Source organism: Cetorhinus maximus, unplaced genomic scaffold, assembly GCF_964194155.1.
Source record: "Cetorhinus maximus unplaced genomic scaffold, sCetMax3.hap1.1 HAP1_SCAFFOLD_1433, whole genome shotgun sequence".
Taxonomy (NCBI): domain Eukaryota; kingdom Metazoa; phylum Chordata; class Chondrichthyes; order Lamniformes; family Cetorhinidae; genus Cetorhinus; species Cetorhinus maximus.
This window is the reverse complement of record NW_027597374.1, coordinates 53,930-75,111: the sequence shown is the minus strand read 5'-3', so window position 1 is coordinate 75,111 and position 21,182 is coordinate 53,930. Positions and strand designations below refer to the sequence as shown.

General features: G+C 49.2%; 1 protein-coding gene across 1 annotated transcript in view; it reads left to right on the top strand.

Moving 5' to 3' along the window:
- Window positions 1–3,588: 3,588 nt before the first annotated feature.
- Window positions 3,589–21,182, top strand: part of pdcd4a (programmed cell death 4a) — a 40,752-nt gene continuing 23,158 nt past the window's right edge. The window contains exons 1-4 of the mRNA XM_078536702.1: window positions 3,589–3,684; window positions 14,469–14,720; window positions 15,640–15,737; window positions 16,143–16,256. Of these exons, the coding sequence (XP_078392828.1) occupies window positions 3,633–3,684; window positions 14,469–14,720; window positions 15,640–15,737; window positions 16,143–16,256 (516 nt within the window). The 5' untranslated portion in view covers window positions 3,589–3,632. The remainder of the gene's footprint in view (window positions 3,685–14,468; window positions 14,721–15,639; window positions 15,738–16,142; window positions 16,257–21,182) is intronic.

The following is a 21,182-nucleotide window of genomic DNA, read 5'->3' as shown; positions in this document are numbered from 1 at the left end:
TTCACCGCGACATTGTCTTATGTAGCTCAGTATCTGATTTTACTTTTTAATGCTTCTGGTAGTGTTTATTACATTAAAGGCACTATAATGTTGTTGTTGAAAGGCTGAGAGGAGACAGATGGAATGGGAAGAGAATGGTGTGTTTTATGGACATTCTATGTGATGTACATTCTATGTGATCTTCTCTGTCCACATAACCGCTTGTTTCCAGACTGCCACTGCCCCTTTAATCCTAGCGATTTCAGAATAATGGAATGGTTTAAGCACAGGAGGCCTTTCAGCTCATCATAGATAAAAACAAAAAACTGCGGATGCTGGAAATCCAAAGCAAAAACAAAAACAGAAATACCTGGAAAAACTCAGCAGGTCTGGCAGCATCGGCAGAGAAAAGCACAGTTGACGTTTCGAGTCCTCATGATCCTTCAACAGAACTAAGTAAAAATAGGAAAGGGGTGAAATATAAGCTGGTTTAAGGCGGGGTGGGGGGCTGTTGGGACAAGCAGCCAGTTATAGGTGGAGATAAGCAAAAGATGTCACAGACAAAAGAACAAAGAGGTGTTGAAAGTGGTGATATTATGTAAAGGAATGTGCTAATTAAGAGTGGAGAGCAGGACAAGCAAGGTACAGATAGCCCTAGTGGGGGTGGGGTGAAATAAGACTAAAAGGGCATAAAAGGTATAGATAAACGATGGGTGGAAATACATTTAAAAATAATGGAAATAGGTCGGAAAAAAAAAATCTATATAAATTATTGGGAAAAACTAAAAGGAGGGGGAAGAAATGGAAAGGGGGTGGGGACGGAGGAGAGAGTTCAAGATCTAAAGTTGTTGAACTCAATATTCAGTCCGGAAGGCTGTAAAGTGCCTAGTTGGAAGATGAGGTGCTGTTCCTCCAGTTTGCGTTGAGCTTCACTGGAACAGTGCAGCAGGCCAAGGATGGACATGTGGGCAAGAGAGCAGGGTGGAGTGTTAAAATGGCAAGCGACAGGGAGGTCTGGGTCATGCTTGCGGACAGACCGAAGGTGTTCTGCAAAGCGGTCACCCAGTCTGCGTTTGGTCTCTCCAGTGTAGAGGAGACTGCATTGGGAGCAGCGAATGCAGTAGACTAAATTGAGGGAAGTGCAAGTGAAATGCTGCTTCACTTGAAAGGAGTGTTTGGGCCCTTGGACGGTGAGGAGAGGGGAAGTGAAGGGGCAGGTGTTGCACCTTCTGCGCAGAAGATGCAACTTCTTCTGGAACCTTCACTTCAACTTCATTCAGCAATATTCAAGTTCCGTGCTGGCAGGTGACCATTTCTATGTGTCCTTCCTACCAAAATGAATCATTTGACGCTTGTCCACATTAACCTTCAGCTGCCACCTGTCTGCCCATCCCGCCAACCTGTCTGAACCTCTGCACTATCCAAATTGCCAAGGGAAAGAGCAGCGATCCCCCATCTGAGGAATTCCACTCTGGAGGAAGGAAACTTGTTATTGTGGACAAAAACAGAATTACCTGGAAAAACTCAGCAGGTCTGGCAGCATCGGCGGAGAAGAAAAGAGTTGACGTTTCGAGTCCTCATGACCCTTCGGCAGAACTGAGTAAAGTTAGGGGAGGGGTGAAATATAAGCTGGTTCAAGGTTTGGGGGGGGGGGGGGAGAGAAGTTGGGTGGGGGGTGGTTGTAGGGACAAGCAAGCAGTGATAGGAGCAGATAATTAAAAGATGTCACAGACAAAAGGTACAAAGGGGTGTTAAAGGTGGTGTTATTATCTAAGAAAATGTGCTAATTAAGAATGGATGGCAGGACACTCAAAGTACAGCTCTAGTGGGGGTGGGGTGGAAAGACTGACGACAGGGTATTACAGTTATAGATTTAAAAATAATGGAAATCGGTGGGAAAAGAAAAGTCTATATAAATTATTGGAAAAAACAAAAGGGAGGGGGAAGAAACGGGAAGGGGGTGGGGATGGGGGAGGGGGTTTAAGATCTAAAGTTGTTGAATTCAATATTCAGCCCAGAAGGCTGTCAAGTGCCTAGTCGGAAGATGAGGTGCATTGCAGCAGGCCAAGGACAGACATGTGGGCAAGAGAGCAGGCTGGAGTGTTAAAATGGCAAGCGACAGGGAGGTCTAGGTCTTTCTTGCGGACAGACCGCAGGTGTTCTGCAAAGCGGTCGCCCAGTTTGCGCTTGGTCTCTCCAAGGTAGAGGAAACTGCATTGGGAGCAACGAATGCAGTAGACTAAGTTAGGGGAAATGCAAGTGAAATGCTGCTTCACTTGAAAGGAGTGTTTGGGTCCTTGGACGGTGAGGAGAGGGGAAATGAAGGGGCAGGTGTTGCATCTTCTGTGTGGGCATGGGGAGGTGCCATAGGTGGGGGTTGAGGAGTAGGGGGTGATGGAGGAGTGGACCAGGGTGTCCCGGAGGGAACGATCCCTGTGGAATGCCACCGGGGGGGGGGTGAAGGGAAGATGTGTTTGGTGGTGGCATCATGCTGGAGTTGGCGGAAATGGCGGAGGATGATCCTTTGAATGCGGAGGCTGGTGGGGTGATAAGTGAGGACAAGGGGGACCCTATCATGTTTCTGGGAAGGAGGAGAAGGTGTGAGGATGGATGCGCGGGAGATGGGCCGGACACGGTTGAGGACCCTGTCAACGACCGTGGGTGGAAAACCTTGGTTAAGGAAGGAGGAGGACATGTCAGAGGAGCTGTTTTTGAAGGTAGCGTCATCAGAACAGATGCGATGGAGGCGAAGGAACTGAGAGAATGGGATAGAGTCCTTACAGGAAGCGGGGTGTGAGGAGCTGTAGTCGAGGTAGCTGTGGGAGTCGGTAGGATTGTAATGGATATTGGTGGACAGTCTATCATCAGAAATTGAGACAGAGAGGTCAAGGAAGGGAAGGGAAGTGTCAGTGATGGACCATGTGAAAATGATGAGGGGTGGAAATTGGAAGCAAAATTAATAAAGTTTTCCAGGTCCCGACGAGAGCATGAAGCAGCACCGAAGAGACAGGCATAATTGGGGCCGTGTGGGTTGGTCAGTTAGAAAAATCCAGGAGGAACTGCTTCACTTTCTCTCAGATTTGAATCCTCGCCTGATCCCGCCCAATACCCGCCAACCTTTCCCTCTGCAGCCTTGAGGTGCTGCAGCGGGGTCCTCCAACTCCGCCCCCTCCAGCACCGACTCCGCCTCCTCCCGCACCGACTCCGCCCCCTCCAGCACCGACCCCGCCCCCTCCAACAACAGACTCCTCCCCTGCCAGCACTGACGCCCTCACCATCGACTCACCGCCTCCGGCACGGACTCCTCCTCCTCCTCCCCCCCACCCTTCCCCCTTCCCCCTTCCCTCCGCCACCGACTTGCCGAGCATTTCCCTTTCGCCTCTTCTGATTGGCTGAGAGCCTGCTTCTATGGTTGTTTCCCTCTCGCCGTTTCCAACTGGTCAGGTTTTTCCCCACCTCCTCTAATCCGATTGGTTGATACTTCACCCCGCCACCTGATTGGCCGTTATCGCCCCACACCTACCGCCCCATTGTCCAATCGCATGGTCCAATCCCGTCAGTCGCGTGGACAAACACAGGCGTTGCTGAGCGCGAGGTGAGGCTGAGGGAGGAGCGTGCGCGAGGGGGGAGGGAGGGAGATCCGAGGCGACGGAATGGCGGCCGAGGTAGACGCCTGGTCCGTAGCTACAGCAACAACAAGAACTGGTAAGGAGCAGGAGACGCGGGTAACCGGAATAAACGTAATCCACCACAAAATACAGAACGTACCCACACCCGGGAACAATAAGAGCTTGGACGCCCCCCTTGGACGACACTCTTTCCCCCTCGGGCATGAGACACATTCCCCCCCCTTCACTGGACATTCCCCCGTTCACTGGACGTTCCTGTAGATGGACACCCCCCCTTCACTGGACACTCCCCCATTTACTGGACACTCCCCCCTTCACTGGACATTCCTGTGGATGGACACTCCCCCCTTCACTTGACGCTCCCCCCTTCACTGGACACTCCCCCATTTACTGGACATTCCTGTGGATGGACACTCCCCCCTTCACTGGACACTCCCCCCTTCACTAGACACTCCCCCATTTACTGGACATTCCTTTAGATGGACACTCCCCCATTTACTGGTCACTCCCCCCTTCACTGGACACTCCTGTAGATGGACACTCCCCCGTTCACTGGACACTCCCCCGTTCACTGGACATTCCTGCAGATGGACACTCCCCCGTTCACTGGACACTCCCCCGTTCACTGGTCACTCCCCCATTCACTGGACATTCCTGTAGATGGACACTCCCCCCTTCACTGGACTCTCCTCCGTTCACTGGACACTCCCCCGTTCACTGGTCACTCCCCCCTTCACTGGACATTCCTGTAGATGGACACTCCCCCCTTCACTGGACTCTCCTCCGTTCACTGGACACTCCCCCGTTCACTGGTCACTCCCCCCTTCACTGGACATCCCTGTAGATGGACACTCCCCCGTTCACTGGACATTCCTGCAGATGGACACTCCCCCATTCACTGGACACTCCCCCGTTCACTGGACATTCCTGCAGATGGACACTCCCCCGTTCACTGGACACTCCCCCGTTCACTGGTCACTCCCCCATTCACTGGACATTCCTGTAGATGGACACTCCTCCGTTCACTGGACACTCCCCCGTTCACTGGACACTCCCCCGTTCACTGGTCACTCCCCCCTTCACTGGACATTCCTGTAGATGGACACTCCCCCGTTCACTGGACACTCCCCCGTTCACTGGACATTCCTGTAGATGGACACTCCCCCGTTCACTGGACATTCCTGTAGATGGACACTTCCCCCGTTCACTGGACATTCCTGTAGTTGGACACTCTCCCCTTCACTGGACACTCCCCCGTTCACTGGACACTCCTGTAGATGGACACTCCCCCGTTCACTGGACATTCCCGTAGATGGACACTCCCCCGTTCACTGGACACTCCCCCGTTCACTGGACATTCCTGTAGATGGACACTCCCCCGTTCACTGGACACTCCCCCGTTCACTGGACATTCCTGTAGATGGACACTCCCCCGTTCACTGGACATTCCTGTAGATGGACACTTCCCCTGTTCACTGGACATTCCTGTAGTTGGACACTCCCCCCTTCACTGGACACTCCCCCCTTCACTGGACACTCCCCCGTTCACTGGACACTCCTGTAGATGGACACTCCCCCGTTCACTGGACATTCCTGTAGATGGACACTCCCCCGTTCACTGGACACTCCTGTAGATGGACACTCCCCCGTTCACTGGACATTCCTGTAGATGGACACTCCCCCGTTCACTGGACACTCCCCCCTTCACTGGACATTCCTGTAGATGGACACTCCCCCGTTCACTGGACACTCCCCCCTTCACTGGACATTCCTGTAGATGGACGCTCCCCCCCTTCACTGGACATTCCTGTAGATGGACACTCCCCCGTTCACTGGACATTCCTGTAGATGGACACTCCCCTGTTCACTGGACATTCCTGTAGATGGACACTCCCCCGTTCACTGGACACTCCTGTAGATGGACACTCCCCCGTTCACTGGACACTCCTGTAGATGGACACTCCCCCGTTCACTGGACATTCCTGTAGATGGACACTCCCCCGTTCACTGGACACTCCTGTAGATGGACACTCCCCCGTTCACTGGACATTCCTGTAGATGGACACTCCCCCGTTCACTGGACACTCCTGTAGATGGACACTCCCCTGTTCACTGGACATTCCTGTAGATGGACACTCCCCCGTTCACTGGACACTCCCCCCTTCACTGGACATTCCTGTAGATGGACACTCCCCCGTTCACTGGACACTCCCCCCTTCACTGGACATTCCTGTAGATGGACGCTCCCCCCCTTCACTGGACATTCCTGTAGATGGACACTTCCCCCGTTCACTGGACACTCCCCTGTTCACTGGACACTCCCCTGTTCACTGGACACTTCCCCTGTTCACTGGACACTTCCCCCGTTCACTGGACGCTCCCCCGTTCTCTGGACACTTCCCCCGTTCACTGGACACTTCTCCCGTTCACTGGACGCTCCCCCGTTCACTGGACACTTCCCCCGTTCACTGGACACTCCCCCATTTACTGGACGCTCCCCCATTTACTGGACACTCCCCCCTTCACTGGACACTCCCCCCTTCACTGGACACTCCCCCATTTACTGGACACTCCCCCATTTACTGGACACTCCTGTAGATGGACACTTCCCCCGTTCACTGGACAATCCTGTAGATGGACACTCCCCCGTTCACTGGACACTCCCCCGTTCACTGGACCTTCCTGTAGATGGACACTCCCCCGTTCACTGGACACTCCCCCGTTCACTGGACCTTCCTGTAGATGGACACTCCCCCGTTCACTGGACATTCATGTAAATGGACACTCCCCTGCTTACTGGACACACCCTTGTTCACTGGACACTCCCCCGTTCACTGGACATTCCCCCGTTCACTGGGCATAGAAACATAGAAAATAGGAGCGGGAGTAGGTCATTTGGCCCATCAAGCCTGCTCTGCCATTCAATATGATCACGGCTGATCCTCTAACTCAACACCGTACTCCTGCTCTCCTCAGACCCCTATATAGTCCAGAAATCCATCTCTTTCCTCCTTAAATATATTCGGTGACTCCACAGCCCTCTGTGGTAATGAATTCCACAGGTTTACCACCCTCTAAGTGAAGAAGTTTCTCATCATCTCAGTTCTAAATGGTCAAGCAAGTATCCTGAGATTGTGACTCCTTGTTCTAGACCCCAGCCAGAGGAAATATCTCTACATCCAGTCTGTCCAGCCCTGTCAGAATTTTATATGTTTCAATGAGATCTCCTTTCATTCTTCTAAACTCTAGTGAATACAGGCCTAGTCGGCCCAGTCTCTCTTACGACAATCCTGTCATCCCAGGAATCAGTCTAGTGAATCTTCGCTGTACTCCCTCGATGGCACGTATAGCAAATATATCCTTTCTTAGGTAAGGAGACCAAAACTGCACACACTACTCCAGGTGTGGACTCACCAAGGCCCTGTACAGCTGCAGTAAGACATCCTTGCTCCTGTACTCAAGTCCTCTTGCAATGAAGGCTAATATACCATTTGCCTTCTTAACTGCTTGCAGCACCTGCATGCTTGCTTTCAGTGACTGGTGTACAAGGACACCTCAGGTCCCTTTGTACATCAACATTTCCCAATCTATTGCCATTTAAATAATTCTTTGCCATTCTGTTTATCCTACCAAAGTGGATAACTTCACACTTATCCACATTATACTGCATCTGCCATGTATTCACTCAAACTGTCTAAATCGCTTGAAACTTAACACCCTCCTCATCGCTCACATTCCCACCAAGTTTCATGTCGTCAGTGAACTTGGAAATATTACATTTGGTGCCCTCATCCAAATCATTGTCAATAGCTGGGGCCCAAGCACTGATCCCTGCGGTACCCCACTAGTCAGCACCTGCCACCCCAAAAAAGACCCGTTTATTCCTACTCCCTGTTTCCTGTCTGCTAACCAATTCCCAATCCACGCCAATATATTACCCCCAATCCCAAGTGCTTTAACTTTACACATTAACCTCTTACGTAGGACTTAATCAAAAGCTTTCTGAAAATCCAAATACACCATACCCACTGGTTCTCTGTTATCTATCCTGCTAGTTACATCCTTAAAAAATTCCAGTAGGTTTGTCAAACATGATTTCCCTTTCATAAACCCATGCTGACTATGTCTAATCCCGTTGTTATTGTCTGTGTCCTGTTATCACATCCTCGAAAATAGACTCTAGCATTTTCCCCACTACTGAGGTTAGGCTAACCGGTCTGTAATTCGCTGTTTTCTCCCTCCCTCTTTTTTTAAGTAGTGGGGTTACATTTGCCACTCTCCAACCTGCTGGGACTGTTCCAAAATCTACAGAATTTTGTAAGATGACAACCAACACATCCACTATTTCCATTGGCATCTCCTTTAGTACTTTGGGATGTAGATTATCGGACCCTGGGGTTTTACCAGCTTTCAGTTCCATTAATTTCTCCAACACTATTGTTTTAATAATACTAGTTTCCTTCATTTCTCTTCTCACTCAACCTGTGGTTCACTAGTATTTCTGGGAAGTTATTTGTGTCTCCCTCTGTGAAGACAGAACTAAAGTAGTTGTTTAATTGCTCTGCCATTTCCTTGTTTTCTGTTATAAATTCCCCTGTTTCAGACATTTGTCTTCAGTAATTTTTCTCTTTTTACATATTTACAGAAGCTTTTACAGTCTGCTTTTATGTTCTTTGCCAGTTTACTCTCAAACTCTATTTTTCCCTCTTAATCAATCTCTTGGTCCTCCATCTGCCCCACCCCATTTAAACAGTATAAACTTCATCACATTTCTGCTTCTCTGAAGAAGGGTCATATGGACTCGAAACATTAACTCTGTTTCACTCTCCACAGATGCTGCTAGACCTGCTGAGTTTTTCCAGCATTTTCTGTTTTGTTCCAGATTTCCAGCATCTACAGTATTTTGCTTTTATCTTGGTCCTCCTTTGCTGAATTCTAAATTGTCTCAATGCTCAGGCTTGCTACTTTTTCGAGCAACTTTATATGACTCCTCTTTGGATCTAATAATATCCTTAGTTTCTTTTGTTAGCCATGGTTAGGCCACTTTTCCTGTCGTGTTTTTGCGCCAGAGAGGAATATGTAACTGTTGCAATGCATACATTCATTCCTTAAATATTAGCCATTGTCTATCCACTATAATGCCTTTTAATGAAATTCCCCAATCTATCTTGGCCAACTCACGCCTCATACTTTCATAGTTTCCTTTGTTAAGATTTAGGACCCTAGTTTCAGGTTGGACTACTTCACTTTTCAGCCTAATGAAGAATTCTGTCATGTTATGGTCACTGTTCCCTAAAGGACCCCGCACAACAAGATTATTAATTAAACCATTCCCATTGCACAACACCAAATTTAAGATAGCCTGTTCCCTAGTCGGTTCCTCGTTTAAACAACCATCTTGTACACACTCCAGGAATTCATCCGCCACAGTATTATTGCTAATTTGGTTTGTCCGGTCTATATGTATATTAATGTCACCCATGATCACTGTAACACCCTTGTTACATGCGTCTCTAATTTCCTGTTTTATGCCATCCCCTACCGTATCACCACTGTTTGGAGGCCTATAGACATGTCCCACTAATGTTTTCTGCCCCTTTTTACCATCCAGACTGATTCTATATTGAGATTTTCTGAGCCAATATCCTCTCTCAGTATCGCACCGATTTCATTCTTACCTAACGACACCACACCACTTCCTTTTCCTTTTTGCCTGATCATCCTAAATATCGAGTACCCTTGGATATTCAGTTCCCAGCCTTGGTCACCCTGCAGCCATGTGGCCGTAATCGCAATCATATCGTACCCATTTACATCTGTTTGCGCTATTAATCTGTGTCCCTTATTGCGAATGCTGGCACTCCTGTAAATGGACCATCCCTCAGTGCACTCAATAATGGGCTTAGGCTGCTGGTTTTCGTTTTGTGGTTCTCATTTTAAACTTGTTAACTTCTCTCAGATGTTTTTCCTTCCTCAGTGTGAATGCTGCGGGCTACAAACCACAGGAAACAATATCCTCTTCCCTTCCCCTCGCCCTTTCTCTGCAATCATTCCGCTCCCCAGCATCAACATTGCCCATAATTAAAAGCAATGTTATTCCACACCCTTCGTGTTTATTCGGAGGCCTGAGGAAACTTTTCAGTTTTTTCAATTTGGTCAGGTGATGTTTTTAAGAACATAAGAAACAGGAACAGGAGTAGACCATTCATTCCCTCGAGCCTGCTCCGCCATTCAATGAGATTATGGTTGATCATCTTGTGTTTCGATTTCCACATCCCAATCTAACCCCGATAAACTTTGATTCCCTCGCCTAACAAGAATCTATCTACCTCTACTTTAAAAATATTCAATGACCCCGCCTCCACCACCTTCTGAGGCAGAGAGTTCCAAAGTTGCACAACCCTCTGAGAGAAAAAGATTCCCCTCATCTCTGTCCTAAAAGGGTGACCCCTAATTTCAAAACAGTGCCCCCTAGTTCTGGACTCACCCACAAGAGGAAACATCCTTTCGACATCCACCTTGTCAAGGTCGTTCAGGATCTTGTATACTTCAGTCAAACCTCCCCTCATTCCTCTTTTGCTCCAGTAAGTCTGCGCACTGTCCCATTTGATCTAATGCAGCAGCAGCAGGAATGGAAAAACACAGATGAAGTTCAATGTGGAGAAGTGTGAGGTGATGCATTTTGGTAGGAAGAACATGGACAGACAATATAAAATAAGGGGTTAAATTTTGAAGGGGGTGCAGTAGCAAAAAGACCTGGGTGTATATGTGCATAGATCATTGAAGGTGGCAGAACAGGTGGAGAGAGCAGTTAATAAAGCATATAGTATCCTAGGCTTTATTAATAGGGGCGTTGAGTACAAGAGCAGGGAGGTTACGCTGAATTTATATAAGACACTCATTCGACCTTAGCTGGAGTATTGTGTACAGTTCTGGGCGTGATATAGGAAGGATGAACACATTGGAGAGAGTGCAGAAGAGGTTTACAAGAACGGTTCCAGGGATGAGAAACTTCAGTTACGAAGATAGATTCGAGAGCTTGGGACTGTTCTCCTTGGAGAGAAGAAGGCTGAGAGGAGATTTGATAGAGATGTTCAAAATCATGATGGGGCTGGACAGAGTAGATAGGGAGAAGCTGTTCCCACTCATAAAAGGATCAAGAACGAGGGGGCACAGATTTAAAGTGATTTGCAAAAGAAGCAAATGTGAGGTGAGAAAAAACTTTTTCACACAGCGAGTGGTTCGGGTCTGGGATGCACTGCCTGGAAGTGTGGAGGAGGCAGGTTCAATCGAGGCATTCAAGAGGGCATTAGATGGTAATTTGACCAGAAACAATGTGCAGGGCTACAGGGAAAAGACAAGGCAATGTAACTAGGTCATGATGCTCATTCGGAGAGCTGATGCAGTACGATGGGCCGAATGGCCTCCTCCTGTGCTATTAAAATTCTGTGATTCTGTGACTTTGGTACTTTAACCCATCACTTCCACAAATTGAAGTGTTTTTTTTTGTAGTTCTGAACTTGTTTGAGTGCTCACTTGTTAACTTTATTCTGATCACCAGCCATGAAGATCCCTGTATCATGATTCAAGCTGTTTAATTACTCTAGCTAATCGTTACTAATTTGAAGAATAGGAGGCAGGTTGTGTATACCTCTTTGGCATAGTGAGATCTATGAAAGTAGGGCATTTGACACAGTAAGCAGAGTACGACACTACAAGATTTTGGCAAAAATTGGATGTCCACCAAAGCTGCTCAGTCTAATGTTCTCCTTCCATGACAACATGGACAGCACTGTACAGTTTGATGGCTCCACATCCGACAGCTTGAGTGATGAATGGAGTGAAACGGGGCCGTGTCCTAGCCCCCACTCTCTTTCCTATCTTCTCCATGCTTCGCCTTCCCGGCAGATATGGAAGGATTCTCTTATACACTGGGTTTATCGGGACTGAAAGCAAAGTCAAAAGCTTCATGCGCAGCACCTACCTCTCGAGGATTGGCCTCTTCGGCCATCAGCAAAGACACCCCCTCTGAAAGGGATTGGTTGTGTATCCACTATCTTTCATAGATGGAAGGATGCAGACAATGAATCCTTACTACTCTGAAGCAAAAATCCTCGCAGTTTTTAGGTAGGGAGGAGCATAGAATAATCAGTTTCTTCATAGGCCAGAGGCCCCCCCCCCAGCCCTTTCTAAAGAAACAGTTACAGGGACTGAGAGGAAGGCAAATGATATTTATTGCAAGAGAATTGGAGGACAAGTATATGTAGCCTTTCGTAGGCCAGAGGCCCCCCCTCCCGCCCCTTTCATCAAGAAACAGTTACAGGGACTGAGAGGAAGGCAAATGATATTTATTGCAAGAGGATTGGAGGACAAGTATATGTAGCCATTCTGTATTTGTACAGAGCTTTGACAAGCCCACAGGCAGAGTATTGTGTACCATTTTGGTCCCCTTACCTAAAGAGGGACATATTTGCTTTTGAGGGCTGCAGTAAAGGTTCACTAGATCGATTCCTAGAATGAGAGAGTTGACCTCTGAGGAGAGATTGGGTGCAATTGGCCTCTATGGAGTTTAGAAGAATGAGAGGTGATCTCATTGAAACATATAAGATCCGGAAGGGTCTTGACAAAGGTAGATGCTTAGTGGCTGTTTTCTCCTGGCTGGAAAGTCTAGAACTAGGGGGCACAGTTTCAGGATAAGGGGTAGGTCTTTTAGGACTGAGTTGAGGAGAAATTTCTTTATTCGGCATTGTGAACCTTTGGAATTCTCTACCTTAGAAGGTTGTTGATGCTCAGTCAGTGAGCATGTTCAAGGCTGAGATCAATAGTTCTTGGATTCTAAGAGAATCAAGGATCATGGGGATTGGATTGGAAAGTGGAGTTGATGTAGAAGTTTGGTCATGTTCTTAATAAATGGCAGAGCAGGCTGAAGGAGTTGTTTGGCCTACTCCTGCTCCTAATTTTTATGTTAAGTTCTTATGTGCTTGCTTAGAACCCAGCTGTCACACATGCAGAGAGAATTGTACAGTGATTTAATTTACACGTTGAGCACATAAAATCTATTTTTTGTTGACTGATGTTACAGAAGCTGTAAACTCAGCCAAGTATCCTTCTGGTGGGGTGGCCTAATAACAGCACCGTTAGGCATAGGAAATAAAAGTAAGAGAAGCTAGCAGGAATGAGTGCAGTTTTTAAAAATTCTTTCATGGGACATGGGTGTTGCTGGCTAGGCCAGCATTTATTGGCCATCTCTAATTGCCCTTGAACTAGGTGGCTTTCTAGGCCATTTCAGAGGGCAGTTAAGAGTCAACCAAATTGCTGTGGATCTGGAGTCACATGTAGGCCGGACCGGGTAACAATGGAAGATTTCCCTCCCTAAAGGACATTAGTGAACCAGATGGGTTTTTACAACAATCAGTGATAGTTTCGTGGTCACCATTACTGAGACTAGATTTCAATTCCGGATTTATTAATTGAATTTAAATTCCATCAGCTGCCATGGTGGGACTTGAACCCATGTCCCCAGGGTATTAACCTGGGCCTGTGACATTACCACAGCACCCATCTCCACTCTGCTGCGCCCATGCCTGTTCCATATATAGCGCAATCTTGGAACAAAACCAAGACCAGTGTCCAGAAAAGGCTCTATTATTGATGTGTATGGGTTCGAGGCATGGAAACAAAGTAATCCAAAGGCTTGGACATGAGTTCAAGCCCTACCACAGCAGCTGCGGAATTTAAATTCGGTGAGTTAAATAACTCTGGAATAACTCTGCCTTCAGCCGTTTCTTGATATCACATGGAAAATCAAATTGGTCGACGACTGGCTTCTGTGATGCTGGGGACCTCGGGTGGAGGCTGAGCTGGGTGATCAACTCGACACTTCTGTCAGAAGTTAGTTGCAAATGCTTCAGCCGTGCCTTCTGCATTTTGTTAATATTTCTCCTGCTCCTGGAATATCTGTTCTGTCGGACGATCTACTTAGCCCAGCAAATGGGCAGTTCCATCACTTGGCTTCTCACCCGTTGATCTGCTGCTAAACACAAACTGAGCAAGTGGCCTGGCTGTATTATTACTGTAAAACTAAACAGGCAGCTACACTTTAACTGAAGAGCGTTGAGCCTGCTTTATACGAAAAGTCATTATTACTGCATAAACAAATCAAAAGTGTGAGGAGGCACTTAACACTCTGATTGTGGGAGGACTTTTAAACGCTCGGTAGCCCTAGGCTTTGTTTGAAGTTGTTAGCTTCTGTTGAGTAACCTTCAGATTTGATGGCGGTGGAAGCTTGAGATAAAAAAATTATCTTTAGTGTAATTACACAGTGACTGCTGCCTTCAGTGTTTGCAAAGGCTTCTGCACGTTAATTGTGAGTTGTTATCTGGTTACTCTGGCCCCATCGACTCTAGGAGCCAGTGGTAACCCTTGAACCAGCTTATCTTCGATAAGACCTAAACTGTTAGAACACAACAGTAGTAAAATAAACAAAAACAGAACCAGAAATACCTGGAAAAACTCAGCAGGTCTGGCAGCATCTGTGGAAGGGAGCACAGTTGACGTTTTGAGTCCTCATGACCCTTCAACAGAACTAAGTAAAAATAGGAAAGGGGTGAAATATAAGCTGGTTTAGGTTGGCGGGGGGGGGCGGGGTTAATAGATAACAGTAATAGAATAAAACACTGCTGTCCCAGATTAACAGTAAAATGGAGGCCATGTAGGGGGTCAGGGTATGAAGCCCAACTGTATATATCATGATTTTCAGGAGCCAAATATTCTCTCAGCAAAATAGAGAGATTTTTCTTTGGTAATTCTGTAACTTTGAATTTCTTTTTCATTTCTCTTTATATTTGGTGAATCCTGAAGACATTGATGAGGATGATGAAGATTTGAATGATGGTGAAGTGAATGGGAACGGGACTCCTCAGGAAAAAGTGCTCCACGAAGCTCGCATCAAGGCAAAAGCTAAACGCCGGCTGAGGCGCAATTCTTCTCGCGATTCCGCCCGGGAGTCGGTGTCGGAGAGTGGCGAGCCAGGTACCGATACAAACAGCTCCAAAGGAAAACTGAATGACCGGAAATCTCGGTCTGGAAAAGGACGAGGCCTTCCAAAGAAAGGTAAATCATATTGAGTTGTCCTGTGAGGTCCCAGTCAGTGGCCAAAACGTTCCCTGAAAAATGGAGTTAAATAAGACTTGAGCCTTATAACCTGTAACAGGTTTATTGCAATTCTCAGCCAACTGATCTTCCACCTTCTGTAAACTTGAACTCATCCAAAACTCTGCTGCCCATATCCTAGCTCACATCAAGTCTTGTTTCCCCCATCACTCCTGTGCTTGCTGAACCACATTAGCTCCCAATCAGGATTAGTAAAAAACCTGATTTTTACAATCCATATCCAATCCCTCTGTGGTCTCACTCCTCCTCTAGCTCTGTAACATCCTCCAACCTGCCAATATACCTGCATTCTTCCAATTCTGACCTCATGTAAATCCCCAATTTTGATTGCTCATCGGAGGCTGTGGCTTTATCTGGCTGGGTCCTAAGCTCTGGAATTTGGAATCCCTCTCTTCACCTGTCTCCCGCCATTGAAATATATTTCTTTGATTCCCCGGAGAGATTTGAAAACAAGGATGAGAATTTTAACATGCAGGCATTTTTTAAATTGGGAGCTAATGTAGGGCAGCATGTACAGGGTGAGGGCTAAATGGAGCATATAAGGACACAGGCAGCAGAGTTTTACATAGTAAATGGGGAGAAATCTTCAAGCTCCAGCTTATTGACTTGCTCTTGCCTGTGGTTTAATTACTCCTTGCGTGATGTGATTTCTGATTGCATGAGATGGGAGGAGGAGGCCATTCAGCCCTTTGAGCCCTCTGTACCTGTCAATTAGATCGCTATTGATCTCTGTCTTGAAAACACCCAATTCTTCCGACAGAATCCGCAGCCTTTTTGAGGGAGGATTTTGGATTCCTGAATAAACAGTGCACGATTGATTCAGTGATTTGCCGCTATAACCAGTGTGTGTTCATTCTAGGTGGAGCTGGCGGGAAGGGTGTATGGGGTGCAGCTGGAGTTATTTATGACTATGAGGAGCCTGATGCTCATGATCCAAACTATGATGATGCTGTCCAGGTGGGTATGTTGTGAGGTATCCATAAGACAACACGGTATGAGAAAGACACTTTCTAGGAACAAATTGGTATTGAGCGTGCTTTGGGATGTGATGTTTCGGGGCCCGTCTGACTGGAGATGTTCAGAGACTTCTCGTTTTACCAGTCTCTGGTTCATGCTGCAAAGCTGCAGTTCTGAGTTTCTGGCAGTGATCATCAGCCAGAACCTTCCATCGAGAGACAAGCAAAAGGAGTAGCACTTCAATGGCCAGAAGATTTGTACAAGGAATCTGCCTGAGTGGCGATATTGGGGAGTGACGATGGGGTGTCATCTCTTCTTGTTTCTCCAATCACTGGAGGAAGATGACAGTGTTGAGGAGGTGCCTCTAATCTCTAATATGGGTTTGTCTGTCTGCTTTCTTGTTAGGGGGACACAGTTTATGGCACGATGGTCCCAGAACTGGATGAAAGTGCACTGCAAAAGACCGTGACTCCGATTGTGAAGGAGTACTTTGAACATGGAGATGGACATGAAGTGGCAGTAAGTAAATGGAGGCCTCCACACTCCTCAACCACCCTCCAATTCTAGCTTCTTAAGCATGTCCCTGTCTCTCTCTCCCTGATACACATGAACACACTCTTTCCTTGCTCGCTCGTGCTCCCACTTCCTCTCACTCATTCGCGCTCCCTCTTCCTCTCGCCCGCTCGCGCTCCCTCTTCCTCTCGCTGGCCTGCGTTCCCCCGCTTCCTCTCGCTGGCCCGCGCTCCCCCGCTTTCTCTCGCTGGCCCGCGCTCCCCCGCTTCCTCTCGCTGGCCCGCGCTCCCCCGCTTCCTCTCGCTGGCCCGCGCTCCCCCGCTTCCTCTCGCTGGCCCGCGCTCCCCCGCTTCCTCTCGCTGGCCCGCGCTCCCCCGCTTCCTCTCGCTGGCCCGCGCTCCCCCGCTTCCTCTCGCTGGCCCGCGCTCCCCCGCTTCCTCTCGCTGGCCCGCGCTCCCCCGCTTCCTCTCGCTGGCCCGCGCTCCCCCGCTTCCTCTCGCTGGCCCGCGCTCCCCCGCTTCCTCTCGCTGGCCCGCGCTCCCCCGCTTCCTCTCGCTGGCCCGCGCTCCCCCGCTTCCTCTCGCTGGCCCGCGCTCCCCCGCTTCCTCTCGCTGGCCCGCGCTCCCCCGCTTCCTCTCGCTGGCCCGCGCTCCCCCGCTTCCTCTCGCTGGCCCGCGCTCCCCCGCTTCCTCTCGCTGGCCCGCGCTCCCCCGCTTCCTCTCGCTGGCCCGCGCTCCCCCGCTTCCTCTCGCTGGCCCGCGCTCCCCCGCTTCCTCTCGCTGGCCCGCGCTCCCCCGCTTCCTCTCGCTGGCCCGCGCTCCCCCGCTTCCTCTCGCTGGCCCGCGCTCCCCCGCTTCCTCTCGCTGGCCCGCGCTCCCCCGCTTCCTCTCGCTGGCCCGCGCTCTCCCGCTTCCTCTCGCTGGCCCGCGCTCTCCCGCTTCCTCTCGCTGGCCCGCGCTCTCCCGCTTCCTCTCGCTGGCCCGCGCTCCCTCGGCGCTGGCCCCCCCCGCTCCCTCGGCGCTGACCCCCGGCTCCCTCGGCGCTGACCCCCGGCTCCCTGGCGCTGACCCCCTGCTCCCTGGCGCTGACTCCCTGGCGCTGACCCCCTGCTCCCTGGCGCTGACCCCCTGCTCCCTGGCGCTGACCCCCTGCTCCCTGGCGCTGACCCCCTGCTCCCTGGCGCTGACCCCCTGCTCCCTGGCGCTGACCCCCTGCTCCCTGGCGCTGACCCCCTGCTCCCTGGCGCTGACCCCCTGCTCCCTGGCGCTGACCCCCTGCTCCCTGGCGCTGACCCCCTGCTCCCTGGCGCTGACCCCCTGCTCCCTGGCGCTGACCCCCTGCTCCCTGGCGCTGACCCCCTGCTCCCTGGCGCTGACCCCCTGCTCCCTGGCGCTGACCCCCTGCTCCCTGGCGCTGACCCCCTGCTCCCTGGCGCTGACCCCCTGCTCCCTGGCGCTGACCCCCTGCTCCCTGGCGCTGACCCCCTGCTCCCTGGCGCTGACCCCCTGCTCCCTGGCGCTGACCCCCTGCTCCCTGGCGCTGACCCCCTGCTCCCTGGCGCTGACCCCCTGCTCCCTGGCGCTGACCCCCTGCTCCCTGGCGCTGACCCCCTGCTCCCTGGCGCTGACCCCCTGCTCCCTGGCGCTGACCCCCTGCTCCCTGGCGCTGACCCCCTGCTCCCTGGCGCTGACCCCCTGCTCCCTGGCGCTGACCCCCTGCTCCCTGGCGCTGACCCCCTGCTCCCTGGCGCTGACCCCCTGCTCCCTGGCGCTGACCCCCTGCTCCCTGGCGCTGACCCCCTGCTCCCTGGCGCTGACCCCCGCTCCCTGGCGCTGGCCCGCGCTACGCTTCTTCCCCTCATGCTTCCCCTCGCGCTTCCCGCTAGCTGCGTCACTCGCACTCCCTCATGCACTCCCTCATGCCCTCCCTCGCGCGGCCCCTCTCTCCCTCTCTCATCCTGGCTCCATGATTGGCCTAATAATCCAGAAGCCCAGGTTAATGCTTCCACCATGACAACTGAAGGAGGTTAAATTCAGTTAATGAATCTGGAATAGTCTCAGTAATGGTGACCTCTCATTGATTGTTGTGAATACCCATCTGGTTCACTTTGTACTTGTGGGAGGGAAATCTGCTGTCCTTACCTGGTCTGGTGTACATGTGACTGCAGACCCACAGCAATGTGGTTGACTCTTAACTGCCCTCTGAAATGGTCCAGCAAGCCACTCAGTTCAAGGGCAATTAGGGATGGACAACAAATGTTGGCCTTGCCAGAGACACCCACATCCCATGAAAGAATAAAGGGGAAAAAACACCTTTTGCCTTCTTCGCTGAATAGCATCTTTAACTGCCTTGGCCCTACTCTCAATATCCTCCCCAACCCCATATTTCTCTCTCTTCCACCCCAGTTTTTAAAAGCTTCCTGGAATATCATCTTTCATTTTCCAAGATATAAGTGTTGTCTCCCATTGGGCGCAATGGATTGTGGAATCAGCCGTTTTGCTGGATTTCCTGCTGCCGAATCTGCCTACAAGAGTTCCCCCAGTCATCTGATCCAGTTCGGGCTGCTGTGATCTTTACCTTATGACAGCCATGCCCCTCCCAACTACCTGCCCTTCACATTGATAGTTTTAAAGTGTAAGTTAGTCATGAGGTCAAGGGTGAGGCTGTTCCACAGTAACACATACTAGCCTACAACACCCACCTGGATAATGTCAGGTGACAGCTAGTATTTGCACTGCATAAACCCCAGATAGTGACTATCAAGAGAAAGAGTGAAACAACTGCCCCATGATGTTCAGTGGCACCATGATCACTGAGTTCCTCATCATCAACATCAACACCATGGCTACAACCAGATAATACCTGGATATGTGATAACTGACCCACAGAGAATTCACCCCCACCCCCTCCACCCATCTACCAGGCACAAAAGGGGGAGAAACAATAATCATCCACGGTGTTGTACACAAACTTATGATCAAATGTAATCTTTGGATGGTAGAGAGTGGGAGATGCAGGCACACAGACATCATACCGTCTGTATTTTAAAGTCATACGTTGTCCTTGTTTAATTTTTAGGTTACTGCTCAACAACAGCTGCTACTTATATTTATATAGCGCCTTTAACATAATGAAACGTCCCAAGGTGCTTCACGGAAGCATTATAAAACAAAGTACGACACCAGGCCACATAAGGAGATATTAGGTCAGATGAGCAAGAGCTTGGTCAAAGAGGTAGGTTTAAGAAATGTCATAAACTATTGCTCACTTTAACTTTAAAGAGTAAAGTTTTATGGCAGTTTGGAAGCAGTGTGATGACCTTATTCCTGATAGGAGAATTCCCAGACAGGGTGGGAAAGAATAGTTTTGGGAGAGAAGGGGCAGAGGAGGAGAAGTGTTGAGATAAGGCATTTCATATTTCACATGCTGACAGCCAGTTTGGTGCTGGAGTACTCCTGGGCAGTGTTGGCGATATGGTCGGTAAACATCTTGACACAAAGGATTTAGTCATGGGAGCAAAATAACTTTGAGGGAGTGTCACTATCACAAACACCAGTCATAACTTGTCACTCATACAGTATACTTAACAGTCACACCATGGCAAAGTAATTGTTCAGAAACCTGGGGATTTCTATAAACTATCTCTTTTTACATTTAATTGATTCCGATGCAATGATCTGTTGTGTGAGAGGTAAGATTTTAGTGGGTTAAGACATGGGTGACTGAATTTTACAGTGGAGGCTAAGAAGTCGGCATGTGGGACATTGAAACCCATTTAACTCAATTTCTCCAATGGAGGAAGGGCTGCAGTGTTGAAAATAAAGAATGTGGCACAGTGAATAGGGTCTGTGATTTCGCACCGTGAGCAGGGATGGGACTAGCATTCATGGGCTCAAAATGATGGTGGTCTTCCTGAGCTTCAGCTAAGCTCATACCTTAGAACACAAGAAATAGTAGCAGTAGTGTAGCCCATTCAGCTTCAAGCCTGCTCCCACCATTCAGTAAGATCATGGATGATCTACTTCAGCTCCGTCTTCCAGCTCCACCTTCCTACCCTATCTCTGCATCCCTTTATTCCCTTAGTGTTCAATAATCTATCCCTGTCTTGAATATTAAAAAAAAATGACAGATCCACAGCCCTCTGGGGTGAAAAGAAAGACTTGTATTTGTATAGTGTCTTTCAGGACCTCAGGCCATCCTAAAGCATTTTATAGCCAACAAAGTGCCTTTGAAATGTAGTCACTGTTGTAATGTAGAAAATGCAGCAGCTACTTTGTACACAGCAAACTCCCACAAACCCAATGCACAATGCGATAATGACTAGACAATCTGTTTTGTGGATTCAGTTGAAGAATAAATATTGGTTAAGACATCAGGGAGAACTCCTCAGCTCTTCCCTGAAATAGTGCCAAAGAATCTTTAATAGGTGGGGCTGTGGTTTAATGTCTCAGCTGAAAGACTGCACTCCCTCAGTGCTGCACTGGAAAGTGAGCCTGGGTTTTTGTGCTCAAGTCCTGAAATGGGACTTGAATTAACAACCTTGTGACTTGAAGGTGAGAGTGCACCAACTGAACCATGGCGAACACTATAGAGAATTTCATTTCCAAAGATCCACAACCTATTGAGTGAAGAAATTTTGCCTTATCTCATTCCTACCTAGTCAACTCCTCATCCTGAGACTATGACTCCCCTTGTTCTAAACTCCCCAGCCAAGAAAAAAAAATCCTCCTGGCATAAGAATTTTATATATTTCAATAAGATCACCTCTCATTCTTCTTAATTCTAGGGAATATAGGCCTAGTCTACTCAGCATCTCATGTTAAAACAATTCCCTCATTTTAGGAACCAATCTAGTGAATCTTTCTTGCACTTCCTCCAAGGCAAATATATCCTGCCTGAGGTAAGGAGACCCAAACTGCACACAGGACTGCA